This window comes from Blastomyces gilchristii (genome assembly GCF_000003855.2).
Source record: "Blastomyces gilchristii SLH14081 genomic scaffold supercont1.50, whole genome shotgun sequence".
Classification (NCBI taxonomy): domain Eukaryota; kingdom Fungi; phylum Ascomycota; class Eurotiomycetes; order Onygenales; family Ajellomycetaceae; genus Blastomyces; species Blastomyces gilchristii.
In genome coordinates, this window is record NW_003101633.1 from 35,268 (window position 1) to 52,769 (window position 17,502).

Below are 17,502 nucleotides of genomic sequence, written 5' to 3' on the forward strand. Positions count from 1 at the left end.
TGCACAAGAGGAGACCTTCTGTGCTTTTGGCTGCATGAGCCCCCTCAGACAGCCTAAAAACACATCCTGCCAGCTGATTTCTCAAAAGTTGCTGAGTTTTAAATCACGCGTGGGCAGGATTCGCGGTTTTTTGAAGCCAGAGAACTGATGCCTAATTTACTACCAGGTTGATCGAATGGGTGGATCGCTTTTCGCATTTCGGGGCTGTCTATTTTTGAATTAACCCTGGTAGCGCTGGGCATTTGGACGAGGGCGCCATTCACTCCGCGCAGCCCCAGAGGTGCTTTAGTGAAAGGGACGGTCCGGAGGGAACCACTTAGCCCCGAAACGCATCGATTTCAACTGGACGGCGTAGTATCCTTAGTGGAGGCGGGAGACAAACAAAAGACTTCGAAGAAGTTACGACCATGAATTGCTAGGGACCTATTCACCGTTCTTCCATATATATCTTTCTTGGAATCAACATCGGCGGCAGGTCTATTCTAGTTTCTGGATCATGTCGATAGTTCGTGGCCATGCCCGTCGAATGGCGGCCGCCGGAGTAGGCAGCATTACAATATGCATCAAGGGCAAGAAATGTGGGGAGGTTCTTGTACCTTGTTCGCAGGGCTTCAATATACCGTTGAGCGATTCGCCCAGCACTCAAGACATCCCAACCCCGTAAATAGAACGGAGGCGCTACACTGAATTCAGCTCTACGCTTTTACTCTCTACACTTGATTGGATGCTGTCCAGGGCGCTTTGGCGCTGTATCCGTGTTTCAATAATCAGCGTCTACGTACTTTCCAACCAGGACGAGAAGGCTTGTCGGCACTGTTCCAAACAGAGCCTGTAAGGTCTTATCAGAATACATATACATAAATGAAGAACACAGACCCTTCAACATCATACTCAGATCATTTCCTCCAGTCCTTCCTTGTACCTTCCTGATAAACAAATTTGCCATTTACCAATACTCTCAGTTACCTAAGGGACAAGACCTCGTTACAATGTCCAAAGCCCTAGAGACCGCGAGAACCCAGCTCAAGAGTATTCAAAACGGAGCAAGCAAATTCACGGCTTCCCTCATCGAAGGTACTCGCATAGTACCATCGAGAAACAAGGATAAAAATGTCCCTGTCCGTGTCGATGCCGGAAAATACAACGCTATGACGAAGTTGCTCAATGTTGTCTTGCAAGTGAACTCGAAGCCTCAGAGTCCTGGCCTTGAGGCCTGGGTTAAGAAACACTCCACCCACGGGAAACTGGCCACAGCCCAATTCAACACTGCCGCTGACGATAAGAATGCTGAATATCATCGTGTGATGGACGAATTGATAACCAAGGGGAAGGAGAACGTCAAAGACGGGAAGCAAGCAGATTGAAACACCAAAACCGAACCAAGACTAAGTGGTCGCTGGGGACGGTGCATGTTCTGGTATTTTTTTATGTGCTTGACGCTCTGTTTGTTCACGATGTTGTATTCAAATTGGGGGAGATATATGTCATTGTCTGTCTCTAACTTGCTCTTTGACTTTAATTGTGCTTGAGTGTCTGAAACAAGATATTTGCTTTATTGCTGTGGACTGAGACAGTCGGAAGAAGATGTCAAGAATGATCGATGCTGGATGATTTGATTTACATGCTTGCTCAATAATCATGTAGCTAATATGTACTTCGAAGCCTTCTCAAGTAAGCACTGATCGATTGTGGGGGCCAATCCTGCTGAGACTAGAAGGTTGAAGGTTCAGATCCTTCCTCGTGGAGAATCTGCCAACAACACAATACTATCTCAAGGATTGGCAGGATGGGTCTGAGCACATGGATATGAGTCAGAGTAATGTCATCAATTGTAACATATTTCACTAAATTAGCGTAGTGGTACAAAGTGGCTAAGAGAGTGGTGAAATACGTTGACATATGATGGGTGCACAATCCTTGTTGGTCCTTGGGTTTTTGAGACTTTCCCCGCTTTCGATGGTGTCATTCACGTGATTGATCCATTGACCTTGCCACACACTTCAATGTTTGCACTGAGCAAGTATTATGCAAGTTTTAAAATAGTTACTCCGTCTACCCTCGATATTGCCCCTGAAATGATTATGAGATGCCACAAATTACTCCTTTACTCTTTTAAGAGACCCAAGCCCATTCAGTTCGGACGAACTTCACTGGTGAGTGGACACCGGACTATCTCGCAAGCGCCAATGGCAGGATGTCAATCCATGAAGTGTGAGTTCCTTAACACTCCATTGACCATATAACTTTTAACAATGTAATAAAGCACCCTTTGACTACACTGCCGGTCGATGGCTACACCTTGACAGCCCGCAGCATGAAGCACGGTACCTACAGTTCAATTTTGACCGCCTGTGTGAAAAAGTCCTCTCTCTGTGTCCTTCTGCCACTTCAATACAGAGCTGTCAGAAACTGGAGGGTGGCTTCAGTAGAGCGTTCATTATTACAACTGATAATGGGAGATGTGTTGTTGCAAAGATTCCAACATCTGTTGCTGGACCAGTTAGATTTATCACAAACTCTGAAGTTGCAACAATTACTTATTGTAAGGCCACGTACATGAGGATCTAGATTTGGTAAGGCAACTTTACTTACTTGTCCATACAGTGCAACAGAATGCCGAAATACCAATTCCAACCATCTTGGACTGGAGTGACGACCTGGCCAACCCCATTGGCTCAGCATACATTATAATGGAACATGCCGGCGGTGTTCCACTGCATCAAATGTGGCCGAAGATGTCCTTTCCGCAGAAAATGAATTGCATTAGATCAATTTCCACAAATATTATGAAGATGTCTGAACTTGACTTTCCAGGATATGGCAGTCTTTATTTTGCCGATGCAGTGTTTCTTGATACTGGTTTGAAGCAAAAGCTAGATGACTATAAGTACTGCATTGGGCCGAGTTGCAGAAACACATACTGGGATTTCAATGTTGGAGAGCCCAGATACTATGCATTTAAGGGACCAAATAGGGGACCATGTAAGATATTCTTTCTCTTTAAAATATATCATAGTTTCTCACTCGTTGGTATCTTTAGGGCGTGACCTTCTTTCATACTCCTCTGCCCTAATTGATGTCGGCCTTGCGAGACTGCCCCCCGCCGATGATCCTGTTCCTCATCAGCAACCGTCTTATCAAGGCGCTGTGAGCGAGCATCTGGAACTTTTGGGTCTGGGCCAGGCCCTGTTTCCCAAATTGATACAACACCCTCTGATACAATCTAATGCGGCGCCAACCCTATTCCATCCTGACCTTCATAAGAGAAATATTTTTGTCTCCGAGGATGATCCCACTGTTGTGACAGGTTTTATTGATTGGCAATCCACATGTATTGAGCCAGCATTCTACTATGCAGATGACGTACCTGATTTCGCGAAGCCCCCTGTGGATGAAACATCAGAGGGCACTGAGGAGAGTCTCTGCAGTCAGGCTTTTGAAGCAGGCTTGGGGCTTCTGGCTCCGCGGCTAGCGGCGGTAAGAAAGATTGACGAAATCCTCCTCCGACCATTCCGCTACTGTCATCGGACCTGGAAAGATGGTGTGGTGCCATTTACTCATGAATTGATGCAGCTGAGGGACCATTGGCAAGACTTCGGCTTTAAAGAAGGTTGTCCTATACCTGTCTTGGGCTCTGAGGAAATGCGCATTTACCAGGAACGACTAGATATCTATGACAAGATGTTGGCTGTCAGACAGGATATTGTTGAGACGTTGGGAGTTGAGCAGGATGGCTGGATCCCTGAAGATCGCTGGGAGGAAGTGAAGGAAGCTCACCAACGTATATATGAGGCTGTTTTGGCGGCCATGGAGAGTGAGAAGGACCGCCAAGATATGAAGATGATGTGGCCGTTTGATGGAGTTAAAGCATGAGATGTAGAAAGGGGGATTATTGTATCAATATACCCCACGCACCCAAGACATGTCCGCATAACCACTCGTCTGTCGTCTCGGAGGCGTAAATCTCTAGCTGGGTGACTAACTAGCGGGGCTCCCCACGGGATTACTCACCTGTAACGACGGATATCACACCGCCAGCTAAAGAATGCATAGTTAGAATATCAATGGAGCCTAGAGAACTAGTTTTGTACAATAGAGAGATATATATATAATACAAGGAGTTGCGGTTCTCACAAATCATGTCCATCCTCACTCTTACTCAAATGCATGCTATATCAAAACACAAACAAAAAGCAAGTCACGCTACAATACGCTATCAACATATACACTGAATCTGCATTAGTTTACAATGTTTGGGTCATTTTCCCCATCTTGAAGCGTTTCAATCATGTTCTGGGATAGATTGGAATTTTCTTTCTTCCACTGTCCGCTGTTTGGAAAGACAAGCCGTTGTAAACGGTTGACACAAGAGATCAAGGACTGATAGCTCAGTGTGAAATAGTCTCCAGCAATTCTAAGAAAGTCGCTCTCCTCACTTATCACTCCTTGCTTTGCAGCTGCCAGCTCTTCAGTACTCATATAATTCCATTTCTCAAACCGCTCGACAGTGCTTCCCTTCTCTGGGCCGTCATAGTGAATGCATATCCAGAACAGGACTCAGAAGAATGACTCCAGATCATGCATGAAACAATGCTTTTCGCCGTACAAGACACTGATGGCCATGAATGCCCTGGTGCCTGTCTTGCCCCATGCGCCGGAAGATGCATCCCGTTGTACCCTGATTGCCAGGTCAAGGTTGATCAGAAAGGCAGGCCATGATGGGTTGTCCTTGTCTTCATTCACCATCAGGTTTCAGGGGGAAACGTCGCATTGGATGAGGCCAGCCTCATCATGGAGTGACATGTATCCTTCAATACAGCCGGCCAGCGCAGCGAGCAGAACGGCCTTCGAGCTATTCTGGTAGATTGGTTTCCTGTAGTCCCGGATAACGACGCGGCGGTGCACTCAGTTTAATTGGGTTGAGCCATTGGCAGGTTTGGACGGAGAACTTGACTGAGTACATTTGCTTGGGGGAGGAGGAAGCGCTGTGTCCACGCAGTCAGAGGATCACTTCTGGCCGGCGGTGCTGCCCTGGCTCTTTTGTCCTCTTTGAGACATACTACACTGCACTGTCACCTTAAAGCCACTCTTCTCATCTTTCATCAGAATACTGAGGCCCTTTCAGATAGTCAAGACATCATTGACCTTGATGTCAATGTGAACAGTTTCATGGTGATAGTACTTTGCCACATTCTTGACCCTCTTCATCATCACTTCTCACAACTCTTCTTCCTCAGTGTGTTCTGGATATTGCCAGGAGTCCTTGACAACCAGCGGTATCTGTAATTTGTCAGTCTCACAGTGTGCCTTCCAGCAGGTTGTGGCTCACCCGGCGACGCAGTGTGCTCATCTGACAATCCTGTCAATGATCAGCCGTTCCTTCATACCATCTTTCTCAATCTTGATATACTGTTCAGTCCCGGTCATGATGATGGTGAGATCAAACCCAAGTTGCTCCCAGCTCATCAGGAGGAATTCAAGGACAACAGACACAAATTGAAGGCTATTCTGATTGATGTTGAACTCCTCCAACGCAATCCCGCCCAGGCAGTCAAAGTTCCATAGTTGCAGAAATGGCCTGCAAAGGGTGAACCTCAGCATGAAACAATGAGTGTCCTGTGCAGAAAGAACCTCTCTGGAATATCTGTCAAGATCAAACCATGCCCCGGATTTCCTGTTGTATTTTGGATCATTCTTCAGCTCTCCTGACACCAGGATCTGTGACCAGCGGCATCTGGAGTCTTCTGTGGCTGTCAGATTATTGACAAAGCTGATATCAAGCTTTCTCTCCGCGATAGACCTCTGTAGTGGCTGGCTTGACTGTGTGAGAGGTCTGCAGTTGATCTTCCAGAACAGCTCTTATGCTTCAGCTAATCATACAAGCTCAGTGATAATGTTAGCCAGTCATCTCAGAACATCTTTTTCTGCTGCAAGTTCAGGCCAGCCCTGCCAGCCCTTCTCTTCACTGTAAAGTGAGTTGTCTCCCCTCTTGCACCCTTTCAACAATGCTTGTGAAGCTGCAGTGAGTTGTGAAATGTTTCCAAAGTACACATCAAAGAACTCAGGGATATTGATGTGTATCTCTCCAAGCTCCTTCTTCAGCACAAAGTCAACGTGCTTTCAGTATTCTGTAGAATTGACGAAACTGCTAGTTTCCATGATATGGGAGCAGTATTCAGCCCAGGCTGAGAGGCTATTTTTCCTGCTAAAGAGTGAGCAGTCATCAATGGAAAGGCTAATGAGGAAGAAGAGTTTCTGGATCAAAATATGTGATCCATTGTGAAAGCTTGGCTATGCTGAAAAGTAATATTTATCTAGTTATATAACTGAGCGAGGGGAATTATTAAGGACTCAAATAGAGATGAACAATCAATTATTCAGGAGAAGAAACTGTCTGACAGCAAGCTCATTGGGGTTAACATTTTAGAATCAGTATGTGCAAAACTGTGATAAGCTGCTATTGAATATCTAGACATGGTTAAAAGTGACTGCTCCTCCAACGGAGAAAATGCATGTAGCTTGACTCATATGCTCAGTCACTTTTCATTTGCTATCATTGCCTCTAATTATCCTTATCATGGCATACAAAGTATTGAAGCTTTTAAATTTTCATCACAATACAAACACAATCATTTTCTTTGAAAAAGAATGTTTGACACTGTAAATGTTTATTCAGATGATGTTGAAGTGACACATTGCCTGATTGATATATACAGGCCATTTTTCTCTCACTGCTCTCCACTGTCTATCTACTTTGGATTTATCCCACATAAAATAACTGCACTTCCCCTGTATATCTTGGGATTTGTATTCCTTGAACTCCTGGTTCTGAGCCTTGACTTCACAATGTGGATCCTTAACAGATCTTAGCGATGCAGGATATCCTGAATATAAGGTTAGGCAAATTATCGTGGTCAGGTTAGCTGTCTGCATTGCTATTTTTGTCTTTTCCTTGGCACTTCTTGTTTAGATTTCTTTTTGTTCAGCTGCAAATTTCCTAAGTCATCATTCCACGAAGTAGAAAGAGGCTCACACTCCTCTTCTAACTGAGATGTAAAGCTCGAGCCCAGGTCAACAGCTCCAATTTCCTGAGAAAGCCCAGTAGTCACTTCCGAGAGGCTCTGTTCAGACTGCTGTAGTTCCTCAGGCTTAAATTCTGGTAACTCGTCAATTGCCGCGCATAGTCTTGTGACTTTGATCAACCCCAAAAGGGAAGCTGCCCTGGTGCAGGTTATGTATTCTCTCTGTGCATGACAGCCCTGTTTATCATCAATTCAGACATCTAGTAGATTTATTACTTGCTGTATCATCTTGAACAATAAAGCTAACTCTCAGCTTCTTGATATATATACTAAGAATCTGAGACTCTTCTCTCTCTTCTTCAGTTGTATTTGTGAAGCTTCATTGAGTGTCTTGATACTCTGTTTGATCAGACAATGTTAATAGATCAGAGTTATTCAAGATAAGAGCTGTCTCAGAAGCTGTCTGAGACTGAGAGATTGAATAAAGAAGCTGAGATTGAGTCTTTGAGTGAGTTTCATTTGCTACTCTAATAAATTCATTTCTCTTTTTCTTTGTTCAGTTCTGAGTATTTCAGTATGTGAATACTCTCTGCTGAAAGATTATCAGGTCACTGATCATCAATCAGTTCTTAAGCTGAGTCATAATATACTCAGAGCAACAGTCTGAGTCTTCAGACTCAGTGAGATGAGTTGTATATAGCTTAAGTTAATCACTATGATAAGTTAATATAAGACTGTATATTACTTTCTACTCTAAGATCTTGAGCTCATTGCTTTTTCAAGAAAGTTTTTCAGTTTAGAATACAGAATAATATTATCAGTAATAATGTATTTACATGAATTTATAGTAATACATATTTCTAAGATCAGTTAGATCAGATTCTCTTAATTTGAAAACTCTTCTTATCTGCTTTAAATAAGTGAGTGCACAATCACAGAGAAAGACTGAAGTAAACTGAGAAGAATTACAGTGCTTCTTCAACTCAGTGTGAAATTATTGAGTGATAGATCTATGATAATTCTGAAGTAATTTCAGACAGCTGTTTCTTTGATTCAACTTCTCTAATGTATCTTTGATTAATCAAATCTTTGACAGATTATCTCAATATGCTGATGTCAACACATTGAGCTTCTGCCTTTTCTGAAATTGTGACCTGTTGAATGAATGAGGCTGAGAATACTGATGCTTATAAGACAGGTTAAGAGTCACTGAACTAGGCATATAATCATAATCATAAAATTTTAGCTCCTTTATCATGCCAGTATGTATTGAGGTCAGAAGGGGCAGAGGTTCTTATAATTAACTTCTGCACAGGATTTCAGAATGCATTTCAGGCGCTTATCTGGAAATGATTGCTGCTGAGGGCCAGCCGTTGGTTGCTGGAAGCCAATCAGCGAAAATGTTGATGGTAGCGGCCCGAGTCCAGAATTGGTGCCACTAAGACGATCACGTGATAATATATTTTTAGCACGTCAGGGCGGATGGGAGCGCGAACTAAAATTAGCACTGCTGCCTGGAGTGTCGACTGCCCACTCTTGTGTGATTGGCTAGTTAAGAGGAATGACGGTGCACAGACCTAGCGATAACGCCGCTTGTCTATGGCAAGGGTATCGTCTGGCCGCCAAGGCACAATTAGGTGCTTTTTCTGCCACTCAATTTACAACTGCTTATTGGCTGGGCCTCCACAGCACAGAATGCCCAAATTCCTTCATAAACCCAGATACAGAGATAAAAAAATGCTTCTATGGTATGGCTGAGCATCTCCAGAATCCTGTACTCGCAAAAGGCGTCTGGTTTGAAGAAGGCAACAGCAGTCAACAAGGTCACACTTTTCAAATGATCCTTCTTGAATTCCTTGTTCAAGCTTTGCAGCGGCAGGGCATTATCACATGAGCCATGGTTTAATATGGGATGAGAAGTTGAAACCAAATGCTGTCTATCTGGTCGGATGAGGTATTTCATCTTTCCGTAGTTGCCTATTGTTAGACAACCTTGCAGATGCTTCTATGCCAGAGGTAGCAAGAAAAGAGCAGCATTACAAAGCCTAATTCGGAGACTCGGCTCCTTTTTCCTTTTAGTAGCATAACATGGTAAATAGAGGTTAATACGAAATTGGCCCTTTCTGAGTCGATCTCAAAATGGAAAAATGAGAATTTCCTAGAGCCTACTGTACAGTACTGTAAAAATCCTCATACCTTTTGAATGACCAGGATGACCGCATATAAGAATAAAATGACCCTATGCTTTTGAGGTGTGCAGGCTGACCAGGCCACGCTTTCGATCGCGGGGCCTAAAAGCGGGATGCTCGTTGGAAATATTCAAGGAGGCCCTGCGCCAAGAGGGTGAATCCCAAAGTTTCATCATAGTTCTCCGTGAAATTTACAATGAACAATAGGCCTATGAAGTTTTATATGGGGGCTTTCGGGCTGCGGTTTATATTTTTCCCTTGTGTTGGGGACCTACCAAAAACAGCTCACACAGCGCCAGCATCCTTCACTCAAGTTTCACAAGTTTCTTTGGTTATGTACTGTAACACTGTCTCTCTGCTCTGTGATCTCGTCTGTTCTGCCGCCTTGCAGCTTGCGAAGAGGCCTTTTGTGTTCGGCCTATGGCTAATGTTTGCATAATGAAGCATTTAATCAGAATATTGGAGTAACAAGCATTTTAATGTTGTATTTATTGCGAAACCAATCGCTGGCTTACAGGCAAATACCCTGAAACATAAATAAAAGTGGATCAACCCTGTGCCTTCTGCAAATTCTCTCCTCAATTTTGAATGATTGATGCTTAGGCTCTCAAAACCCTCAGCCAAATTTTTCACTGTTTCAACTGGGATGATTTGTCAGCCCCAGCACAAAGTAGCTTGATTGAATCTTGGTGAACTGGGATATTTTTCATGTAAGTGCAAAAATTCCAGGTTGATGATCAGTGAAAATTACAACTGAAAGATCAACTGCTGATGTTCTACAGTTCTCTTCATGAATTAATGCCTCATTGAGATATGCTTGAGAGTCATTGTTTTATCAAATGGCAATAATATTTTTATTTCTTTTTCCTTCTAAGTGTAGGCTCGTGTAAATTTAACACTTAAAGAAAAAGTCGAAGATTCCTCTTATGTCAGAAACTGAGACCGTGCATAGATTTGATAATTCATGATTATTGAAATGTTCTTCTGATAATAGTATTTCTAACTTCTGGAAATTATTCAGTAGAAGAGCTTGTATGAATTTTAGTAGCATTCATGCAGCAAATATGCAAGCCATCATGTGCAACTTCAGCTCAATGAATATAAAATTACTATTTCTGGTCATCAGGCAAGATCATATGATGCTGGCTTTTTCAGTATAAGATATATCATTTCTAGAATTATCTGCATGTATGTCTGACAGAGTAACATATTGAATATCAGACATGAATCATCTCGCATCTTTGAAGTGCTTCTGAGTATGACTGAGTAAATATTCAGAGATCTTATTAAAATGTCAATCTTATCAAGTCATACCTCATCTAAATTCTAGAGAAGTGACCTTCTCACAATTCATCATAATTTTCATTAAACATTATTAAAGCATTATTCATCTTTACTCTGTTTCAACCTTATGCTGTTGTTTTTCACACTGTTGACAAGTGCAGAAAGCTCATTCAGAGACTTGTTAATTATGTCTTATTTTATTCAGTTTCATCTTTGCCTCTCTGAATTTAAGATGAATAGAGATTGAATCTTCCCTCTTATCATTAGACTCTATAATCACTGATATGCAATAGCTCTGTCTCTTTAACAGTTGATATAGAGAAGTCAGGTGCATCTAAGATATCTTGGCTATGACAGTATATTCTACTCAGCTTATATCACGGCTCTATCATTTCATTACTATGTAACTAATTCACATATATGTTTAGACAGATAATAACACTCTCTTCAGAATTGAGGAAAAGAACATCTCAGCTCATTATTTTTCATCAACTGACAGTGATAGAACTATATATTTTCAAGACCACTATTTATTAATATATAATAAAGAGATGAAACACTACACAACACATGAAGTCTATAGTTATTCAATAACTGATTACAAACTGTTCACAGTTCTCACTAATTATATCACATATATAAGAGATATCAGTGTCTACTTCAAGATCTAGAGTAAAGAAGTAAGTTGTATTCTGAATACAGTGATGATATAATATTCATTCTTATTTTCACATTATATAGTCAGAGAAACATTCTGAGTGTTATTCTTTAGAAACAATGCAGTCAGACATAATATAATATTCATATTTTAACTTCTTTCTTATTTTCATTGTCAACTGTTCTGAAGCACTATTCTGAATAATTCAGATAATTGCAATATATCAATGATGAGAGCATTTATATACATAAATTCAATCTCTATTGATAGATTGTTAGTTGTGATATATGAATATTTTAAAAGACATTTTCTTATCTCTATTCTCTTAGAATAATGATTGTAAATCTTCAGACTTACATTCTGTTGAAGAATAAACTGTACTATAATAAGTGCTAAGTTGATTCTGTTCAGTACTGAGACTAGTTGATAGTTTAAAATTGAAATCTTTATATGAGCTGTTACACACTTACTCTATTTATTGATTAGCCATGTCTTCTAAAATGAGAAAAATGATAATTATTATACACTAATAGAAGACTGATGCTGTTAATTCTATTTACTGTAGACTAAGCAGCTGATCTATATCAGCTAGTAAGCTCTTATTGTCATGTACTGAGAACAATGTTGACTCACTCATTATAGGTGAGAATTCACTCTGCAGAATAGTTAACACACTTACTATCAGTCTCAACTGTCTATATCAGAGTAAGAAGATGAAAGAGAAATTAATCTCTTAACACTGAGAGATTTTATCTGTCTATCTGTCAGTGAAGAAGAAATTGTGAAAAGAGAATGAATATACTACAAAGTATCTTGAACTCATCACACATCAGCCTTTCTTCTGTAAGCACATTTATAATATTTAAAATCTTACTTAGTTAATTCATCTCTACTTCTTTCTTCACATCTCTCTTCAACATCTTTATGAGACTGTCAAATAATTCCATGCTTGATTTCATTCATACTTTGATAGAATAGCTCATTGATAGAGTAATAACAGCATCAGAATAACTTTCACATAGCTTATAAACTGTTTTAATTCTCACAGTATTGAATTTCATTGCATATTTCATGATTTTGCTGCAGTATTTCAAGTGTTTTGACAGCTCAAACACTAGTCTGAAGTTTGTCTTTACAGTTCACAATGTATTCAGCTTATTATTTTCTAAGATCTTCTTCTTTGTTGCATTTTCATTTGTGCTAAGCTTGCAAATTGTGACCTGAAGATATTCTTAACACACATTTACAGCGGCCTGTGCATCTTGTTAAATCTTTATTACAGTATCAATCAGCTTTTGAGTTCACTAAGTGATTTGTTCAGCTTGAGTCTTCACAAGGTCTGAGACTTTTGCAAATGTGATAAACATAATATCAAATCTTTCAGTCTGATCTGTTATAACTAGAATGATGTTCTCACAATGAATGATTTTCATTCTGAGATTCTGTAAAATCTAGCTATTGATGATGTCTGATGAGTATAAGACAACTAGAAGATATTTAATTCAGATATAAAAATCATTGTTGAAGAGAATATCTTTCTCTTTAAAGTTGAAGAAAGCAGCATTGATCACTCACTTCTGAAAGCTCATTATTATCTCTCTCAGTATATACATGAGAAAAAGTTACAGTGACTAAAGATGTTCAGTCACATACTTTAGCTCATTAAACATCAGCTATTACACTGTGACAGTCAGTCAAACTTGACTAAGTAAGAAGTAATGAAAGTTTGACAAATCACACTGCAGCTCAGTTTTCAGAAAATAGACTTTCAGTTCTTTAAGATTCACAAGTTCTTCAATTATCATAAATGAAATTGTTGTGTATTCAATAGCATCAACAGCATGTGACAACTCTGCATATTTCAAAGCACAGCTCATGCCACTTCAGTCAATCAGTTTACTCTGATATTTATTAGCTCTAAGTTAGAAAATCTAGATCAAGGCTGATACAGCAGATTAAAATACAATGCAATGATTATATTTACATATCATGTCTCAAGACTGCATGTTCTTTTTTTTATTGATGTACATACTCATTCAGAGCTGTACCAGGGCCTCAAACAGAGCAAAAGATCAGCATTAAGACCTTGTAAAACTCTGTTTCATACATTGATGAGATGCAATCAGCAACACAAAGTCATATGTGAATATTGATAAATGTCAACCTCAATCAGAGGTCTCAATGATTGCATCATCTGCTGCTCAGAGCAGAAAATGACAAGTCTCAGCAACAGCAACAGAATCAAGACCATGTATTTTACAGTGTAGTTTAATGCATCTCTAAATTAAGAGAGCAGCAGTCATCTTCAGTATTCATATGATACAGATAAAAGACAACAAAGAATATCTGCTGAGAAGTATTGATAGACTGTTATATAAGAAGATGTGATTCCTCTCAAAGTTCTGAGACAATTGTGAGAAAAGAGAATAATTATTTCTCTGCAAAATCTTCATCTCAATTGAAAAACACTTATTGTGTATCAATCACATCATTTATTAGCATCACTGTTTCAGAATGAACTTATTCAACAATACTGACTCTTTGTCAATTCACACTGTCATATCTCAAATCTTCATTGTAAACATCTTTTTTTCCAGCTTCATCAGTATCTCTGCATTCATTCAGCAATTTCTAGCTAGTAATCTGAACAGCTATGCTCATCTTCTGTGCTTCTGCAGCATGCTTCTGTTCTTGAGTAGATATGCCATTCATTACTTAACAGACTTGATGAAGATCTATTTCAGTTCATGACTCTTCTCTCTAATGATAACTCTTTCTAATCATCAACAGCTTTGATCATTCACATCTTCTACTATAATGAAGTATACAACATGCTTATCATCTGAGTATTCACTCAGTCTTTCACTTATAAGGCTGGCTCCTCTCTCGCAAGTATCAGTAACATGCAAAGAAGAGCATATGCTAATAATCTTTCAAATGAGTACAAGAAAAAACCTTTATGCTTTTCATCTTGAAATGAATCATTCTTATTCATGTATAAGAATTATCTGCTCCAATTCCAGTGCATGATAAAAGTGATCAAGAAAGAGATCTTCATTTTCTGTATCAGTAGATCTTTACAAATTCTGAGAGCACTTCTTAGTGATTGCTGAGCTAAGTATCTTAAACTTATTCAGTGAAAGACTACAGTCTTTGAGCATTATGATGATGAATGAAGAAAGGTGAAGACAAGAGACATCAGATCAATCTTGACAGTCATCATGAATAAGAGTGAGAAAACAGCTCTGTTGAAAGATATTGAGAATTTTCTGAATAAGTGAGCTCAGAGCTGATATGCAAGGTGTGAAACTCTCTATTGAAGAGGGTTTCTGCTGTATAAGTCTTCTGAAATCAGAAAGTTCAGTTTCAGCTTATCTATTACTAAGTGTTTTAAGCTAGATATCTATGTACTCAATCTTTTGAGCATCAACAACAGCTGTCTAAGTAGTTTGTTTATTCAGCTTACCCCGCATTGTGTCATTCTCTTAGAAGATATCAATGCTGCTAGTACTGCACAAACAGAAGACAGTGAAATAATAAAAAACACTAGCATAGGCTCTTCACAGAAGAGTAAGTCTTATTAAAATATATCTCTATTCACACTTCTTAATACTCTGAATGACATGTCTTCACAGTAATATCAATTGCTGATTATGATAACAAATCACATCAACTGTTTAAATAACACACTCATCTGCTCTGATCATGTGAATAGACAGATTTTATTTCAGCTTGCTGATTATAAAATGAGTTCTCATCTTTTCTACACAGTTTTCAAGTAATCAGATGAGAATCAGTGCACTACAGAAAAGAAGTTCAATGATGAAATAATTGAGTGACTTGCAAATGAGTTTACTGCCAAGATTTCAGATCAGGTATTCAGCTCAGCTGAGATTCTGCTATTGTTTCTATGTAAACACAAGTAGTTATCTACTGATGCAGTGGCTGATGTGAAGAATTGAGTTGTTAAAACCAGTAAAGAAAGAGAAAAGGTGAAGAATTACATCAGAGTATGAGTAATTATCAACCTTACTGACTCTTTCAAGAATCTTGCAGAGAGTTCTCAGACTTATAACACTTGATTCATTGTAAAGTCTGATAAACTCAATGCATTCTTATATCTCAGTTTTATACTTGTATAATGAAAAGTTTAATGTTAATAATCAATCTGAGAGGCTCTCTGCTGTTTGTCTGATAAGATGTTAACTTCAAGTTGATATTCTCATGAGATGAACTGAGACAGATATTTTCTGCTTCATATTTCTCTTTCATGTTTCTTTGTCAGTAACTGTTTCTGATAATAACATTGCTTATTTTAATGTTGAATCTTCATAACTTCATCTTTTATCTGTCATAAGATCTGCCTTGTTTGATTTTCTGTTGTAGTTCAATAATTGATGAAACTTAGTCAAATTTTGTAAACATCATATCATATATCAATGAGAAGTGTGAAGAAATCTCTCTCTGTTTATAGACACTGTTTCTCTGAGTATACTCAATCAATAAACTGTTCGTAGCTCAGATGAATAATGTGAATAACACAGTTCTTCATAGTCACTTTTCATTCACTCTTGAAGAAGAATAATTAGTGTAAATCAGTGAGCTGAAGGCATATAAAGCCAGCTCTTCTCTCACTTTATTTTCCTCACTCAATCTTCTCTTTTCTTCTCATAAAATACCACAGTTTCACTATGGTGTCTACAATTCAAAACTTAGTTTAAAATAAGTTAATAGTACTTAAATTAAGAGCATCTGATGTTCAGAGTGATAGTCTTCAAGTATATCAAATTTCAGATAAAAAAAGATTAAAATGATTCTTAGAAGAAGATGTTCTGATCATCAAGCTTTAGCAGCATAGAATAATATAAGAAGATATCAGTAAGAAACTTCTTAGATAAAGTGCACTCAGCTGTCACCTGCACTATCAGAATTATCTTAAGAGACAGAGTAAGTGAAGTGAGAATTACAAGACTAAGTTAACTCTAGACTGATCATGTAACTGTATCTGAGATCAGAACTAGATTTTTTAATAGTTTTATTATCAATTTAACTGATCTTATTACACAGTTTTAACATCAGATAGTAGTCTTATACTGTCTCAGTGAAACTTACTGTCTACTCTTATTAGACTGACCGTGTGACCGTGTCTGGAACCAGGACCAGATTTTTTGATAGTCTCATTACCAATTCGACTGATCTCATTACATGGTTTTAACATTAGATAGTAGTTTCATACTGTTCTAGTGAGACTTACTGTCTACTCTTATCACATTTTTCAAATAAGATCATGATTTCCACTTCTCAATTTAAATTATTTTTATTGCTTTAAATGACTTTAAATCTCATTTGAGTGTTATCAAAAAGTGTTACTTTTTAAAAAATTAAAAATAGTCTAAAAATAGTAACTTTATGCCAAGAATGGGACTAAATGGAACCAAATGAGATCACTTTCTCATTTTTTTCAAGTCATGGTTCCATTTTAAGATCTGATATATAGTCACTTTACATGTTTTTTTGATAGCCAGTCCCAGCGGGATTCACGCCAAGAAATGTATGAGACCAGATCAAATGAGATCAAACATGAAATTCATAATCCTGGCGGCCAGTCTAACTCTTATTATATTTTTCAAATGAGATTATGATTTTCACTTCTCAATTTAAATTATTTTTATTGCTTTAAATGACTTTAAATCTCATTTGAGTGTTATTAAAAAGTGTTACTTTTCAAAAAATTAAAAATAGTCTAAAAGAAACCTTAAAATATCTAAAAATAGTAACTTTATGCTAAGAATGAAACTAAATGAGATCAAATGAAACCACTTTCTCATTTTTTTCAAGTCATGATTTCATTTTAAGATCTGATATATAGTTACTTTGCATGTTTTTTTAATGACTAGTCCCAGCGGGATTCATGTCAAGAAATGTATGAAACCAGATCAAATGAGATCAAATGTGAAATTCATGATCCCGGTGGCCAGTCTAGTTAACTCTATTATATGAAAGATGGAAACAGTATGATATCTGATAATAACTGGCTTCTTACTGACAGAGTAAGCAGATTTAAGTCAGAAATGTAGATGAAAATTGCGGAGAAGATATTCATTCTCTGAAGAGCTGTTGAAGCTATGCACTGGCAACTGAGAGAACAAGAAATGATGAGATAATCTAGAACAGTTCTGTTCTCATTCTCTCAATGCATATCAAAACGCTCATGTTCTGTTCAGCTCCCTTTCTTTGCGGAACTCGACGCCGTATCTCAAGAAACCGCAGCCACGCAGCTACTAATAATGAGTCATCCTTCGGCGTGGGATTGAATGTGGATGGCGTGATTATCACCGCCGTGACTTCA

General features: G+C 38.6%; 3 protein-coding genes across 3 annotated transcripts; all 3 read left to right on the top strand.

The window, feature by feature from the left end:
* Window positions 1-496: 496 nt before the first annotated feature.
* On the top strand, window positions 497-664 carry BDBG_18054 (uncharacterized protein; the record flags this gene model as incomplete). The annotated part of the gene is made up of 1 exon (XM_031725643.1): window positions 497-664. One exon carries the CDS (start codon window positions 497-499, stop codon window positions 662-664), a length of 168 nt encoding a protein of 55 aa, XP_031581474.1.
* A 325-nt stretch (window positions 665-989) lies between these two features.
* Window positions 990-1,364, top strand: BDBG_18055 (uncharacterized protein; the record flags this gene model as incomplete). Its single annotated transcript, XM_031725644.1, has 1 exon — window positions 990-1,364. One exon carries the CDS (start codon window positions 990-992, stop codon window positions 1,362-1,364), a length of 375 nt encoding a protein of 124 aa, XP_031581475.1.
* A 617-nt stretch (window positions 1,365-1,981) lies between these two features.
* Window positions 1,982-4,268, top strand: BDBG_09507 (uncharacterized protein). The gene is made up of 4 exons (XM_002620083.2): window positions 1,982-2,211; window positions 2,264-2,542; window positions 2,605-2,982; window positions 3,041-4,268. The coding sequence occupies exons 1-4, from the start codon at window positions 2,004-2,006 to the stop codon at window positions 3,871-3,873; spliced, it is 1,698 nt and encodes a 565-aa protein (XP_002620129.1). The 5' UTR covers window positions 1,982-2,003; the 3' UTR covers window positions 3,874-4,268.
* The last annotated feature ends 13,234 nt before the right edge of the window (window positions 4,269-17,502 follow it).